General features: G+C 44.2%; 1 protein-coding gene across 5 annotated transcripts in view; it reads left to right on the top strand.

Annotated features, from left to right (window-relative positions):
* LOC129853307 (voltage-dependent N-type calcium channel subunit alpha-1B-like) overlaps positions 1–18,905 on the top strand; it is a 193,199-nt gene that overhangs the window by 86,731 nt on the left and 87,563 nt on the right. For all 5 annotated transcript variants that reach the window (XM_055919204.1, XM_055919202.1, XM_055919201.1 and 2 more), the window contains exon 7: positions 3,670–3,773. In XM_055919204.1, the coding sequence (XP_055775179.1) occupies positions 3,670–3,773 (104 nt within the window). The remainder of the gene's footprint in view (positions 1–3,669; positions 3,774–18,905) is intronic.

Genomic DNA, 18,905 nt, shown 5'->3' with positions numbered 1-18,905 from the left:
CTTGTAGAACCCTTTTTGTTTGTTTAAAATATATTTCACCTGTGATAGAGAAACACTGTCCTCTCCTTTATTCCCACCTTTGACTTTGCATGCTATGGGTAGCAAGGCTGGTACTCCACACAGTTCCAGATATGGCAAGACGCAGGACAGACTTAAACAGCAACTAACATCAGGGATTTAGACAGCCACAAGCCTGGGATAATTCACGGTCCCAGCCACAAGGGCTAACCGGGTTGCGGGCTGTGTTCAAGCTGTCAAGGAAACCTTGCTAGCTTGCTAATTAGTTATCAGCTAGGTTAGCTGCTACCTGGACAGATAAAGTGGTTCCACTAACTGAGGCTAACTGCGTCACGGAATCCAAATTCAGATTTTCCTGATGTTTGCCCAGTTTTTACGACACTCAATGTATTTTCTGCCACACTCTGAATGACCACTGTCCTCAATGTTGTGATGGGTTAGGCTTGAAAACCATGTTAACTCCCCTGGATTGATGGCTGCCCTTTTAGGTGAAGCTCATTGAGGCTTATGGGGTTTCCTGTTGCTTGTGTATTCCCTCTCTTCTTTAAGCCAAGGTTCAAATCTCTGTTTATCTGTCACCAGCTAAGAGAATATTATAAGTGATGGTCTACCAAGTAGCTTAATCTCTAGTATTATGTGATTATATGGTAACTTTGTGTGTACCTTTAGTTAGCTGAACGTATGGACCTGTTGGGAGGATGTTGGTTGTAAACTGTTGAGTCTGTGGAAATAGAAGGCCAGTCAGTATGCTGTGCAGTTGTGTCACCCACCCAGCCTGCTGCTCCTTGCTTTGTTTGTCTGATTGCTGTATTGAGTCATCACTCGTGAAATGTTTCTGGGAGCAGAGATGGATGATGACTCCATGCAACAGACATAAAACAGCCCACTCTGAGACTGAATGCAATGCTTGGAAAGGAAAATGAATGCAACTTGGCTATATTGATGTCCATGGTTCTGAAATTCTAAATGACCCCATGCAACAGAGAGAGACTGGTGTGCTAGTTAATTCATTGGTGCAGCAGCAGCCTGTAGCAAAACATAGAGGGAGAAAGACGAAAAGATAAAGGTGCTGAAATGAAGTGATGGGGAGTAGTGACCTACATGTAGTTCAACTAGTCATTTCAGTACATTTTGCTGTAGCTTGGTGGCAGTTGAACTAAATTAAAATCTTGGTGTTTTCAGTAGTTAATAACTTTTTTGCCATTTAGTGGTGTAGCTAACTACTGGAAATACACGCTACTTTTTTTGCATAAGTAAAATACACTGAACACAAATATAAACTCAACACGTAAGGTGTTGGTCCCCTGTTTCATGAGCTGAAATAAAAGATACCCGAAATGTTCCATACGCACAAAAAGCAGACCACGTGTATGGTGTTGTGTGGGCGAGCGGTTTTCTCAACGTTGTGAACAGATTGCCCCATGGTGGGGGTGGGTTTATGGTATGGGCAGGCATAAACTACAGACAACGAACACAATTGCATTTTATTGATGACAATTTTAATGGACAGAGATACTGTGAAGAGATCCTGAGGTCCATTGTCGTACCATTCATCCGCCGCCATCCCCTCATGTTTCAGCATGATAATGCACAACCCCATGTCACAAGGATCTGTACACAATTCCTGGAAGCTGAAAATGTCCCAGTTTTTCCATGGCCTGCATACTCACTAGACATGTCACCCATTGAGCACGTTTGGGATGCTCAGGAGCGGCGTGTACGACAGCATGTTAGAATTCTCAAAGTGTGTTCCAACTTCGCACAGCCATTGAAGAGGAGTGGGACAACATTCCACAGGCCACAATCAACAGCCTGATCAACTCTATGTGAAGGAGATGTGTCGCTCTGCATGAGGCAAATGGTGGTCACACCAGATACTGACTGGTTTTCTGATTCAAGGCCTTACCTTTTATTTAAAGGTATCTGTGACGAACAGATGCATATCTATGTTCCCAGTCATGTAAAATCCATAGATTAGGGCCTAATGAATTTAGAAAAATGTATTTAAATTATTGCATGTTGCATTTATGTTTTTGTTCAGTATAAAATATGGGTAAAGTAGGCATGAATTTCCTTTCTTTTTCGACATCAGACCCGTCTAGTTCTCACTTGAAACACAGTTTTTGTGTTTAATAGGCTATATTACACATTCTGTTAACATCTGACTCCGGAGTGATTTGTTGTTGCAATTTGTAGTCTATAACATTTCAGATTTAGATACATTTTCACGAGGTAGTTTGGATGTAGTGAACTACTTTTCAAAAGTATCTTTAGTTAATTAAACTATATGTTTCTTAGCGGTAGCTTTAGTGTAGCTTAACTTTTACCAGTGTGAAGTAATTGGTAGCTTGGTAAACTGTATTTTCAGAGTAGCTTCCACAACACTGCTGAAATGTAAGTCACAACTTCCACATCAATGCACGTATACATTGAAATGAATTACAGTGAAATTAAAATGATCCGTCCTCTCTATCTGCTCTTGGAGTCCCTCCTGAATGCTGCTACAGGCCGTTCCTTGCCTGTAGCCTGTATTAGAGAGAGACAGAGTACTCAGGCTGTATGAGATAGCATTCCCATCCTGTCCAGGCCGGGCCATGCTGTGCTGCTCTTCTGCTCTCTCCCTGGGGGGCCTGATGAAGAAGAATGGGGAGGAGGGGAAGCGATGCGAGCATTTGCTGCAGGAGACCAGAGGATAATGGGAAACAAATGCTCCTCTCCTCCAGCCTGCCTGCCAGACTCTAGCTTTGCTCTCTCCCACTTAATCATGTTATCCTGAACAAGAACTTTGGGTCAATATGCCTCCGCTCTTCTCCATGGGCTAGAGCCCTTCCTTTCTCCGCACTCCAATTCAACAGCCCAAATGGACTGCTGCTACCACATCGATAATTGTATATAGAGATTAGATATTATCACAAGTGTGGTTCGATGCAGTCTTTCTTGTGGTTGGATTTCTATGTCCTATGAGATCAGTGTGAAAGTGTGTAAAATGTCAGTCTCTGTCTGGTGTGCTACAGTACAGTAGCAGGCTGTGTACATGGCTGTCTTACTGCTCCCTTCCTGACTTCTCATTTGGTGTGCTCAGCATGTTATACTCTCATCAGGCATGTCCACATTAACCCAGCACAAATTTCCTCTGTCCTCATTCAGTCAGGGGCAGTGCATTCGGAGGAGTTCAGTACATACAGTACTGTACAGCCTGATCTGGGGATGTTTGATTCAGTTTTGAACAAGTGAAAAGCCCTTATATACAGTGCCTTCAGAAAGTATTCATACCCTCTTGAGATATTCCACATTTGAATTTCCATCCTGATAGAGTGGGATCATGGAGAACAGGAGAAAGAGAGGGGGGTCGGGAGTTGTGGTCGATGGGATCGGCTGGAGAGAGAGAAGGCGGGCAGGTGGAAAGTCATTAATCTGTGTCAGTCATCACTCAGCCCTCCATTTCAAACCTACTTTGAGTTTTTCCGCAATTATGTCATCATATTGATAGCAATAATAATAAAACAGAATCTTGTAATTTTTGTAGCACACCAAAAGAAAACGGTATTGTTTATTGCTACTCTTTTTCTTCCCCAAGCACAATGTTCAATAAGCACCGTGGCTAATGTAAATAAGTATCAGCCATCCTTCTCTCTGTGTGTGTTTCTGCAGGCCAACGATGCCTCAGGGAACACCTGGAACTGGATCTACTTCATCCCCCTCATCATCATCGGATCCTTCTTCATGCTCAACCTGGTCCTGGGAGTCCTGTCTGGGTGAGTGTCAACATCACACATGTCTACATGTCCTGACACCGACTCTGTCTGTGGGAAAGGTGTTGTTATCAATCCACTATTATGAAGCACATACAGTATAGTGCTCTTTACAAGTCATTTCACTTACCTGCTGGCTCTGTTTAACGTGAAGCTTCTGTCTGACTATATTGGCATGGCGTTAGCCTAATCGAATGGGAGTATTCATTTACATAGGTTACAGTGTTTGTATTTTCCCTGTTTTCTCACATTTGAAGCAGTGTTTTGTGAAATATATGCTTGCCCACCAAGAGTTTGCATTGGGAGTGACCTGGCTGGAATGTTTTCACATACACAGTACAGTACAAAACATAACAGTAAGAAACAGAACAGTACAGAACATAACAGTAAGAAACAGAACAGTACAGAACATAACAGTAAGGAACAGAACAGTACAGAACATAACAGTAAGGAACAGAACAGTACAGGACATAAGAGTACAGTACAGAACAGAACAGGAACAGGAACAGGAACAGGGACATGACATGACATGACAGTAAGGAACAGGACAGGACATGACATGACATGACAGTAAGGAACAGGACAGGATAGGACATGACAGTAAGGAACAGGACAGGACAGGACATGACATGACATGACAGGACAGTAAGGAACAGGACAGGACAGGACAGGACATGACATGACATGACAGGACAGTAAGGAACAGGACAGGACATGACATGACAGGACAGGACAGTAAGGAACAGGACAGGACAGGACATGACAGGACAGTAAGGAACAGGACAGGACAGGACATGACATGACAGGACAGGACAGTAAGGAACAGGACAGGACATGACATGACAGGACAGTAAGGAACAGGACAGGACATGACAGGACAGGACAGTAAGGAACAGGACAGGACAGGACATGACAGGACAGGACAGTAAGGAACAGGACAGGACAGGACATGACAGGACAGGACAGTAAGGAACAGGACAGGACATGACATGACAGGACAGTAAGGAACAGGACAGGACATGACATGACAGGACAGGACAGTAAGGAACAGGACAGGACATGACATGACAGGACAGTAAGGAACAGGACAGGACATGACATGACAGGACAGGACAGTAAGGAACAGGACAGGACATGACATGACAGGACAGTAAGGAACAGGACAGGACATGACATGACAGGACAGGACAGTAAGGAACAGGACAGGACAGGACATGACAGGACATGACAGTAAGGAACAGGACAGGACAGGACATGACAGGACATGACAGTAAGGAACAGGACATGACATGACATGACAGGACATGACAGTAAGGAACAGGACAGGACAGGACATGACATGACATGACAGTAAGGAACAGGACAGGACATGACATGACAGTAAGGAACAGGACAGTAAGGAACAGGACATGACAGGACATGACATGACAGTAAGGAACAGGACAGTAAGGAACAGGACATGACAGGACATGACATGACATGACAGGACAGTAAGGAACAGGACAGGACAGGACATGACATGACATGACAGGACAGTAAGGAACAGGACAGGACAGGACATGACAGGACATGACATGACAGGACAGTAAGGAACAGGACAGGACAGGACATGACATGACATGACAGGACAGTAAGGAACAGGACAGGACAGGACATGACATGACATGACAGGACAGTAAGGAACAGGACAGGACAGGACATGACATAACATGACAGGACAGTAAGGAACAGGACAGGACATGACAGGACATGACATGACATGACAGGACAGTAAGGAACAGGACAGGACAGGACATGACATGACAGGACAGGACAGTAAGGAACAGGACAGGACATGACAGGACAGGACAGGACAGTAAGGAACAGGACAGGACATGACATGACAGGACAGTAAGGAACAGGACAGGACATGACATGACAGGACAGGACAGCAAGGAACAGGACAGGACAGGACATGACAGGACAGTAAGGAACAGGACAGGACATGACAGGACAGTAAGGAACAGGACAGGACATGACATGACATGACAGTAAGGAACAGGACAGGACAGGACATGACATGACATGACAGTAAGGAACAGGACAGGACAGGACATGACATGACAGTAAGGAACAGGACAGGACATGACATGACATGACAGTAAGGAACAGGACAGGACAGGACATGACATGACATGACAGTAAGGAACAGGACAGGACAGGACATGACATGACATGACATGACAGTAAGGAACAGGACAGGACAGGACATGACATGACATGACAGTAAGGAACAGGACAGGATAGGACATGACATGACATGACAGTAAGGAACAGGACAGGACAGGACAGGACATGACATGACATGACAGTAAGGAACAGGACAGGACAGGACATGACATTACATGATAGTAAGGAACAGGACAGGACAGGACAGGACATGACATGACATGACAGTAAGGAACAGGACAGGACAGGACATGACATGACATGACAGTAAGGAACAGGACAGGACAGGACATGACATGACATGACAATAAGGAACAGGACAGGACAGGACATGACATGACATGACAGTAAGGAACAGGACAGGACATGACATGACATGACATGACAGTAAGGAACAGGACAGGACAGGACATGACATGACATGACAGTAAGGAACAGGACAGGACAGGACAGGACATGACATGACATGACAGTAAGGAACAGGACAGGACAGGACATGACATGACATGACAGTAAGGAACAGGACAGGACAGGACAGGACAGGACATGACATGACATGACAGTAAGGAACAGGACAGGACAGGACATGACATGACATGACAGTAAGGAACAGGACAGGACAGGACAGGACATGACATGACATGACAGTAAGGAACAGGACAGGACAGGACAGGACAGGACATGACAGGACATGACAGTAAGGAACAGGACAGGACAGGACAGGACATGACAGGACATGACAGTAAGGAACAGGACAGGACAGGACATGACAGGACATGACAGTAAGGAACAGGACAGGACAGGACATGACAGGACATGACAGTAAGGAACAGGACAGAACAGGACAGGACATGACAGGACATGACAGTAAGAAACAGGACAGGACAGGACATGTAAGGACATGACAGTAAGGAACAGGACAGGACAGGACATGACATGACAGGACATGACAGTAAGGAACAGGACAGGACATGACAGGACATGACAGGACATGACAGTAAGGAACAGGACAGGACAGGACATGACATGACATGACATGACAGTAAGGAACAGGACAGGACAGGACATGACATGACATGACATGACAGTAAGGAACAGGACAGGACAGGACATGACATGACATGACAGTAAGGAACAGGACAGGACAGGACATGACATGACATGACAGTAAGGAACAGGACAGGACAGGACAGGACATGACATGACATGACAGTAAGGAACAGGACAGGACAGGACATGACATTACATGATAGTAAGGAACAGGACAGGACAGGACAGGACATGACATGACATGACAGTAAGGAACAGGACAGGACAGGACATGACATGACATGACAGTAAGGAACAGGACAGGACAGGACATGACATGACATGACAATAAGGAACAGGACAGGACAGGACATGACATGACATGACAGTAAGGAACAGGACAGGACATGACATGACATGACATGACAGTAAGGAACAGGACAGGACAGGACATGACAGGACAGTAAGGAACAGGACAGGACATGACATGACAGGACAGGACAGCAAGGAACAGGACAGGACAGGACATGACAGGACAGTAAGGAACAGGACAGGACATGACAGGACAGTAAGGAACAGGACAGGACATGACATGACATGACAGTAAGGAACAGGACAGGACAGGACATGACATGACATGACAGTAAGGAACAGGACAGGACAGGACATGACATGACAGTAAGGAACAGGACAGGACATGACATGACATGACAGTAAGGAACAGGACAGGACAGGACATGACATGACATGACAGTAAGGAACAGGACAGGACATGACATGACATGACATGACAGTAAGGAACAGGACAGGACAGGACATGACATTACATGATAGTAAGGAACAGGACAGGACAGGACAGGACATGACATGACATGACAGTAAGGAACAGGACAGGACAGGACATGACATGACATGACAGTAAGGAACAGGACAGGACAGGACATGACATGACATGACAATAAGGAACAGGACAGGACAGGACATGACATGACATGACAGTAAGGAACAGGACAGGACATGACATGACATGACATGACAGTAAGGAACAGGACAGGACAGGACATGACATGACATGACAGTAAGGAACAGGACAGGACAGGACATGACATGACATGACAGTAAGGAACAGGACAGGACAGGACATGACATGACATGACAGTAAGGAACAGGACAGGACAGGACAGGACAGGACAGGACATGACATGACAGTAAAGAACAGGACAGGACAGGACAGGACATGACAGGACATGACAGTAAGGAACAGGACAGGACAGGACAGGACATGACAGGACATGACAGTAAGGAACAGGACAGGACAGGACATGACAGGACATGACAGTAAGGAACAGGACAGGACAGGACATGACAGGACATGACAGTAAGGAACAGGACAGGACAGGACAGGACATGACAGGACATGACAGTAAGGAACAGGACAGGACAGGACATGTAAGGACATGACAGTAAGGAACAGGACAGGACATGACATGACAGGACATGACAGTAAGGAACAGGACAGGACATGACATGACAGGACATGACAGTAAGGAACAGGACAGTACAGGACATGACATGACATGACAGTAAGGAACAGGACAGGACAGGACATGACATGACATGACATGACAGTAAGGAACAGGACAGGACAGGACATGACATGACATGACAGTAAGGAACAGGACAGGACAGGACATGACATGACATGACAGTAAGGAACAGGACAGGACAGGACAGGACATGACATGACATGACAGTAAGGAACAGGACAGGACAGGACATGACATTACATGATAGTAAGGAACAGGACAGGACAGGACAGGACATGACATGACATGACAGTAAGGAACAGGACAGGACAGGACATGACATGACATGACAGTAAGGAACAGGACAGGACAGGACATGACATGACATGACAATAAGGAACAGGACAGGACAGGACATGACATGACATGACAGTAAGGAACAGGACAGGACATGACATGACATGACATGACAGTAAGGAACAGGACAGGACAGGACATGACATGACATGACAGTAAGGAACAGGACAGGACAGGACAGGACATGACATGACATGACAGTAAGGAACAGGACAGGACATGACATGACAGGACAGGACAGTAAGGAACAGGACAGGACAGGACATGACAGGACATGACAGTAAGGAACAGGACAGGACAGGACATGACAGGACATGACAGTAAGGAACAGGACAGGACAGGACATGACAGGACATGACAGTAAGGAACAGGACAGGACAGGACATGACATGACATGACAGTAAGGAACAGGACAGGACATGACATGACAGTAAGGAACAGGACAGTAAGGAACAGGACATGACAGGACATGACATGACAGTAAGGAACAGGACAGTAAGGAACAGGACATGACAGGACATGACATGACATGACAGGACAGTAAGGAACAGGACAGGACAGGACATGACATGACATGACAGGACAGTAAGGAACAGGACAGGACAGGACATGACAGGACATGACATGACAGGACAGTAAGGAACAGGACAGGACAGGACATGACATGACATGACAGGACAGTAAGGAACAGGACAGGACAGGACATGACATGACATGACAGGACAGTAAGGAACAGGACAGGACAGGACATGACATGACATGACAGGACAGTAAGGAACAGGACAGGACATGACAGGACATGACATGACATGACAGGACAGTAAGGAACAGGACAGGACAGGACAGGACAGGACATGACATGACAGGACAGGACAGTAAGGAACAGGACAGGACATGACAGGACAGGACAGGACAGTAAGGAACAGGACAGGACATGACATGACAGGACAGTAAGGAACAGGACAGGACATGACATGACAGGACAGGACAGCAAGGAACAGGACAGGACAGGACATGACAGGACAGTAAGGAACAGGACAGGACATGACAGGACAGTAAGGAACAGGACAGGACATGACATGACATGACAGTAAGGAACAGGACAGGACAGGACATGACATGACATGACAGTAAGGAACAGGACAGGACAGGACAGGACAGGACAGTAAGGAACAGGACAGGACATGACATGACAGGACAGTAAGGAACAGGACAGGACATGACATGACAGGACAGGACAGCAAGGAACAGGACAGGACAGGACATGACAGGACAGTAAGGAACAGGACAGGACATGACAGGACAGTAAGGAACAGGACAGGACATGACATGACATGACAGTAAGGAACAGGACAGGACAGGACATGACATGACATGACAGAAAGGAACAGGACAGGACATGACATGACATGACAGTAAGGAACAGGACAGGACAGGACATGACATGACATGACAGTAAGGAACAGGACAGGACAGGACATGACATGACATGACATGACAGTAAGGAACAGGACAGGACAGGACATGACATGACATGACAGTAAGGAACAGGACAGGACAGGACATGACATGACATGACAGTAAGGAACAGGACAGGACAGGACAGGACATGACATGACATGACAGTAAGGAACAGGACAGGACAGGACATGACATTACATGATAGTAAGGAACAGGACAGGACAGGACAGGACATGCCATGACATGACAGTAAGGAACAGGACAGGACAGGACATGACATGACAGTAAGGAACAGGACAGGACAGGACATGACATGACAATAAGGAACAGGACAGGACAGGACATGACATGACATGACAGTAAGGAACAGGACAGGACATGACATGACATGACATGACAGTAAGGAACAGGACAGGACAGGACATGACATGACATGACAGTAAGGAACAGGACAGGACAGGACAGGACATGACATGACATGACAGTAAGGAACAGGACAGGACAGGACATGACCTGACATGACAGTAAGGAACAGGACAGGACAGGACAGGACAGGACATGACATGACATGACAGTAAGGAACAGGACAGGACAGGACAGGACATGACATGACAGTAAGGAACAGGACAGGACAGGACAGGACATGACATGACATGACAGTAAGGAACAGGACAGGACAGGACATGACAGGACATGACAGTAAGGAACAGGACAGGACAGGACAGGACATGACAGGACATGACAGTAAGGAACAGGACAGGACAGGACATGACAGGACATGACAGTAAGGAACAGGACAGGACAGGACATGACAGGACATGACAGTAAGGAACAGGACAGGACAGGACAGGACATGACAGGACATGACAGTAAGGAACAGGACAGGACAGGACATGTAAGGACATGACAGTAAGGAACAGGACAGGACAGGACATGACATGACAGGACATGACAGTAAGGAACAGGACAGGACATGACATGACAGGACATGACAGTAAGGAACAGGACAGGACAGGACATGACATGACATGACATGACAGTAAGGAACAGGACAGTACATAACAGTACAGGACATAACATAACAGTAAGGAACAGTACAGTACATAACAGTACAGTACAGGACATAACATAACAGTAACGAACAGTACAGTACAGAACATAACAGTACAGTACAGGACATAACATAACAGTAAGGAACAGTACAGTACATAACAGTACAGTACAGGACATAACATAACAGTAAGGAACAGTACAGTACATAACAGTACAGTACAGGACATAACATAACAGTAAGGAACAGTACAGTACATAACAGTACAGTACAGGACATAACATAACAGTAAGGAACAGTACCGTACATAACAGTACAGGACAGGACATAACATAACAGTACATAACAGTACAGTACAGTACAGGACATAACATAACAGTACAGTACATAACAGTACAGTACAGGACATAACATAACAGTAAGGAACATAACAGTACAGGACATAACATAACAGTAAGGAACATAACAGTACAGTACAGGACATAACATAACAGTAAGGAACATAACAGTACAGTACAGGACATAACATAACAGTAAGGAACATAACAGTACAGTACAGGACATAACAGTAAGGAACATAACAGTACAGTAAGGAACATAACAGTACAGTACAGGACATAACAGTAAGGAACATAACAGTACAGTAAGGAACATAACAGTACAGTACAGGACATAACAGTAAGGAACATTACAGTACAGGACATAACAGTACAGTACATAACAGTACAGTGCAGGACATAACAGTACAATACATAACAGTACAGTACAGGACATAACAGTACAGTACATAACAGTACAGTACAGTACAGGACATAACAGGACATAACAGAACAGAACAGGACAGGACAGGACAGGACAGGACATAACATAACATAACAGTAAGGAACAGTACAGTACATAACAGTACAGTACAGGACATAACATAACAGTAAGGAACAGTACAGTATATAACAGTACAGTACAGGACATAACACAACAGTAAGGAACAGTACAGTACATAACAGTACAGTACAGGACATAACAGTACAGGACATAACAGTACAGTACAGGACATAACGGTACAGTACATAACATAACAGTACAGAACATAACAGTACAGAACATAACAGTACAGTACAGAACATAACAGTACAGAACATAACAGTAAGGAACAGAACAGTACTGTACAGAACATAACAGTAGGGAACAGAACAGTACAGTACAGAACATAACAGTACAGAACATAACAGTAAGGAACAGAACAGTACAGTACAGAACATAACAGTACAGAACATAACAGTAAGGAACAGAACAGTACAGTACAGAACATAACAGTACAGAACAGAACAGTAAGGAACAGAACAGTAAGGAACAGAACAGTACAGTACAGAACATAACAGTACAGAACATAACAGTAAGGAACAGAACAGTACAGTACAGAACATAACAGTAAGGAACAGAACAGTACAGTACAGAACATAACAGTACAGGACATAACAGTAAGGAACAGAACAGTACAGTACAGGACATAACAGTAAGGAACAGAACAGTACAGTACAGGACATAACAATACATAACAGTAAGGAACAGTACAGTACAGGACATAACAGTAAGGAACATAACAGTACAGTACAGGACATAACAGTACAGAACATAACAGTAAGGAACAGAACAGTACAGTACAGAACATAACAGTACAGAACATAACAGTAAGGAACATAACAGTACAGTACAGGACATAACAGTAAGGAACAGTACAGTACAGGACATAACAGTACAGAACATAACAGTAAGGAACAGAACAGTACAGGACATAACAGTACAGTACAGGACATAACAGTAAGGAACATAACAGTACAGTACAGGACATAACAGTAATGAACAGTACAGTACAGGACATAACAGTACAGAACATAACAGTAAGGAACAGAACAGTACAGTACAGAACATAACAGTAAAGAACATAACAGTAAGGAACAGAACAGTACAGTACAGAACATAACAGTACAGAACATAACAGTAAGGAACAGAACAATACAGTACAGGACATAACAATACATAACAGTAAGGAACAGTACAGTACAGGACATAACAGTACAGTACAGGACATAACAGTAAGGAACATAACAGTACAGTACAGGACATAACAGTACAGTACAGGACATAACAGTACAGAACATAACAGTAAGGAACAGAGCAGTACAGTACAGAACATAACAGTAAAGAACATAACAGTAAGGAACAGAACAGTACAGTACAGAACATAACAGTACAGAACATAACAGTAAGGAACAGAACAGAACAGTACAGAACATAACAATACATAACATAACAGTAAGAAACAGAACAGTACAGTACAGGACATAACAGTACAGAACATAACAGTAAGGAACAGAACAGTACAGAACAGAATATAACAGTAAGGAACAGAACAGTACAGTACAGAACATAACAGTAAGGAACATAACAGTACAGTACAGGACATAACAGTAAGGAACAGAACAGTACAGAACAGAATATAACAGTAAGGAACAGAACAGTACAGTACAGAACATAACAGTAAGGAACAGAACAGTACAGTACAGGACATAACAGTACAGAACATAACAGTAAGGAACAGAACAGAACAGTACAGAACATAACAATACATAACATAACAGTAAGAAACAGAACAGTACAGTACAGGACATAACAGTACAGTACAGAATATAACAGTAAGGAACAGAACAGAACAGTACAGTACAGGACATAACAGTAAGGAGCAGAACAGTACAGTACAGAACAGTATAATACAGAAAATAATATAACAGTAAGGAACAGAAGAGAACAGTACAGAACATAACAGTACGGTACGGAACAGAACGGTACGGAACAGAACAGTACAGAACATAACAGTAAGGAAGAGAACAGTGCAGTACAGAACATAACAGTAAGGAACAGAACAGTAAGGAACGGAACAATAAGGAACGGAACGGAACAGAACAGTAAGGAACGGAACGGAACAGTAAGGAACGGAACAGAACAGTAAGGAATAGAACAGTAAGGAATGGAACGGAACAGAACAGTAAGGAACAGAGCAGTAAGGAACGGAACAGAACAGTAAGGAACGGAACAGAACAGTAAGGAACGGAACAGAACAGTAAGGAACAGAACAGTAAGGAACGGAACAGAACAGTAAGGAACGGAACAGAACAGTAAGGAACGGAACAGAACAGTAAGGAACGGAACAGTAAGGAACGGAACAGAACAGTAAGGAACGGAACGGAACAGAACAGTAAGGAACGGGACAGAACAGTAAGGAACGGAACAGAACAGTAAGGAACAGAACAGTAAGGAACGGAACAGAACAGTAAGGAATGGAACAGAACAGTAAGGAATGGAACAGAACAGTAAGGAACGTAACAGAACAGTAAGGAACGGAACGGAACAGTAAGGAACGGAACAGAACAGTAAGGAACGGAACAGAACAGTAAGGAACGAAACAGAACAGTAAGGAACGGAACAGAACAGTAAGGAACGGAACAGAACAGTAAGGATCGGAACAGTAAGGAACGGAACGGAACAGTAAGGAACGGAATAGAACAGTAAGGAACGGAACGGAACAGTAAGGAACGGAACAGTAAGGAACGGAACGGAACAGTAAGGAACGGAACGGTAAGGAACGGAACAGAACAATAAGGAATGGAACAGTAAGGAACGGAACAGAACAGTAAGGAACGGAACAGAACAGTAAGGAACAGAACAGTAAGGAACGGAACGGAACAGTAAGGAACGGAACAGAACAATAAGGAATGGAACAGTAAGGAACGGAACAGAACAGTAAGGAACGGAACAGAACAGTAAGGAACAGAACAGTAAGGAACGGAACGGAACAGTAAGGAACGGAACAGAACAGTAAGGAACGGAACGGAACAGTAAGGAACGGAACGGAACAGTAAGGAACGGAACGGAACAGTAAGGAACGGAACAGAACAGTAAGGATCGGAACAGTAAGGAACGGAACGGAACAGTAAGGAACGGAATGGAACAGTAAGGAACGGAACGGAACAGTAAGGAACGGAACAGTAAGGAACGGAACGGAACAGTAAGGAACGGAACGGTAAGGAACGGAACAGAACAATAAGGAATGGAACAGAACAGTAAGGAACGGAACAGAACAGTAAGGAACGGAACAGAACAGTAAGGAACAGAACAGTAAGGAATGGAACGGAACAGTAAGGAACGGAACAGAACAGTAAGGAACGGAACAGTAAGGAACGGAACAGTAAGGAACGGAACAGAACAGTAAGGAACGGAACAGTAAGGAACGGAACAGTAAGGAACGGAACAGAACAGTAAGGAACAGAACGGAACAGTAAGGAACGGAACGGAACAGTAAGAAACGGAACGGAACAGTAAGGAACGGAACAGTACGGAACGGAACGGAACAGAACAGTAAGGAACGGAACAGAACAGTAAGGAACGGAACAGTAAGGAACGGAACGGAACAGTAAGGAACGGAACAGAACAGTAAGGAACGGAACAGAACAGTAAGGAACAGAACAGTAAGGAATGGAACAGAACAGTAAGGAACGGAACAGAAAAGTACAGTACAGAACAGTACAGTACAGAACATAACAGTAAGGAACAGAACAGTACAGTACAGGGCAGTACAGTACAGAACATAACAGTAAGGAACAGTACAGTACAGTACAGTTCAGGACATAACAGTAAGGAACAGTACAGTACAGAACAGTACATAATATAACAGTAAGGAACAGAACAGTACAGAACAGAACAGAACGGAACAGAACAGTATGGAACGGAACAGTACAGAACATAACAGTAAGGAACAGTACAGTACAGAACAGTACAGTAAAGAACATAACAGTAAGGAACATAACAGAACAGTACAGTACAAAACATAACAGTAAGGAACAGAACAGTAAGGAACAGAACAGTAAGGAACGGAACGGAACAGTAAGGAACGGAACGGAACAGTAAGGAACGGAACGGAACAGTAAGGAACGGAACGGAACAGTAAGGAACGGAACGGAACAGTAAGGAACGGAAGGGAACAGTAAGGAACGGAACGGAACGGAACGGAACAGTAAGGAACGGAACGGAACGGTAAGGAACGGAACGGAACGGTAAGGAACGGAACGGAACAGTAAGGAACGGAACGGAACAGTAAGGAACGGAACGGAACAGTAAGGAACGGAACGGAACAGTAAGGATCGGAACAGAACAGTAAGGAACGGAACAGAACAGTAAGGATCGGAACAGTAAGGAACGGAACGGAACAGTAAGGAATGGAACAGTAAGGAACGGAACAGAACAGTAAGGAACGGAACAGTAAGGAACGGAACAGAACAGTAAGGAACGGAACGGAACAGTAAGGAACGGAACGGAACAGTAAGGAACGGAACAGTAAGGAACGGAACGGAACAGTAAGGAACGGAACGGAACAGTAAGTAACGGAACGGAACAGTAAGGAACGGAACGGAACAGTAAGGAACGGAACAGTAAGGAACGGAACGGAACAGTAAGGAACGGAACGGTAAGGAATGGAACAGAACAATAAGGAATGGAACAGAACAGTAAGGAACGGAACAGAACAGTAAGGAACGGAACAGAACAGTAAGGAACGGAACGGAACAGTAAGGAACGGAACAGAACAGTAAGGAACGGAACAGAACAGTAAGGAACGGAACGGAACAGTAAGGAACGGAACAGTAAGGAACGGAACGGAACAGTAAGGAACGGAACAGAACAGTTAGAAACGGAACGGAACAGTAAGGAACGGAACAGTAAGGAACGGAACGGAAAAGTAAGGAACGGAACAGAACAGTAAGGAACGGAACGGAACAGTAAGGAACGGAACGGAACAGTAAGGAACGGAACAGAACAGTAAGGAACGGAACAGTAAGGAACGGAACAGAACAGTAAGGAATGGACAGAACAGTACGGAACGGAACAGTACAGACCAGAGCAGTACAGAACAGTAAGGAACAGAACGGTACAGAGCTCATAAGTGCTGAGCTGTATTAGACTCCCTCCTTTAGATTCACTAAACAGCAGAGTAAACCAGGACAACACTGGAGGTAGAATAGTCCTACATAGACAATATCAGAGAGGTTTTCTGAATGTGTCATCCACTCTGTACCCTGTTCAAATTACTGTCAAGGGAAATTAGCATTTTATTTCTTCTGTTAAATTGGTTTACAGCATTTACTGTCCTTACACTACAGTACAGTAGTCCCTGGATTGAAGGCAGCTACTCCCACACACATCCCTATACCATCACTGTCTGGTGAATCATGCCGTAGACTCGAGTGTAATGCCAATGCTGTGTAATTTGGAATGTATATGTTTTTTTCTGTTCATTGTTTTGAAGCCAAGGGGGCATGTTGGCCCTCTCTCTCTGACAAACTGACAGAGCTTAATGGAAGGCCTCCTGATGAGTGCTGTGTGGTGTACTAGGCTGTGCCCTAGCTGCTATTAGGACTTGCATTTATTACTTCTCGGAAACCAAATCTAATTCTCACTTGCTGTTCCACCAAATGGCTTCAGCTCTCTCTGTACTATAAATGTGGCATTATGCTCTTCATAAGGCCATGATAAACTGACAAAAAAAATCTTTGAAAATTTGATTTTTTTTTCTTATCTGGGGCATATTCTTCGGCAGCGCCACCTAATGGGCAATTTCTAGAAATCCTCCAATCAGAGCACAGATATTGGTCATGTGATCAGTCTACCGTTCTAAAATATTTTGGAAAACAACCGTTTTTGATCTGAAGTGAGAGAAAATCTACTCCCGTTTTGGAGTAAAAAGTTGGACTTTCACGTCTCAAATGATTTCTTACTACAATATACACTAAGTATACAAAACATTAAGTACACCTGCTCTTTTCATGACAGACTGACCAGGCGAATCCAGGTGAAAGCTATGATCCCTTATTGATGTCACTTGTTAAATCCACTTCAATCAGTGTAGATGAATGGGAGGAGACAGGTTAAAGAAGGATTTTTAAGCCTTGAGACATTTGAGACATGGTTTGTGTATGTATGCCATTCAGAGGGTGAATGTGCAAGACAAATGATTTAAGTGCCTTCGTATATGATAGTAGGTACCAGACGCACCGTTTTTCGTCAAGAACTGCAACGCTGCTGGGTTTTTCATGCTGAACAGTTTCCCGTGTGTATCAAGAATGGCCCACCACACAAAGGACATCCAGCCAATTTGACACAACTGTGGGAAGCATTTCAGTCAACATGGGCCAACATCCCTGTGGAATGCATTCGACACCTTGTAGAGTCCATGCCTCGACAAATTGAGGCTGTTCTGAGGGCAAAAAGGGGGGTGCAACTCAATATTAGGAAGGTGTTTTGCACACTCAGTGTATGGTCATATGTTAATTTAACTTCTTAATAAATACATACTGTGCACAGTTGTCATGTTTAACTGACAAAAATATCCATGGTTGGATTCTAACCAGAGCTCATGCAAAGTCAATGGGACAAACTGGCTAAATTAGCTATCTA

Source organism: Salvelinus fontinalis, chromosome 4 (genome assembly GCF_029448725.1).
Source record: "Salvelinus fontinalis isolate EN_2023a chromosome 4, ASM2944872v1, whole genome shotgun sequence".
Taxonomy (NCBI): domain Eukaryota; kingdom Metazoa; phylum Chordata; class Actinopteri; order Salmoniformes; family Salmonidae; genus Salvelinus; species Salvelinus fontinalis.
This window is presented reverse-complemented; position numbering and strand designations above follow the sequence as displayed.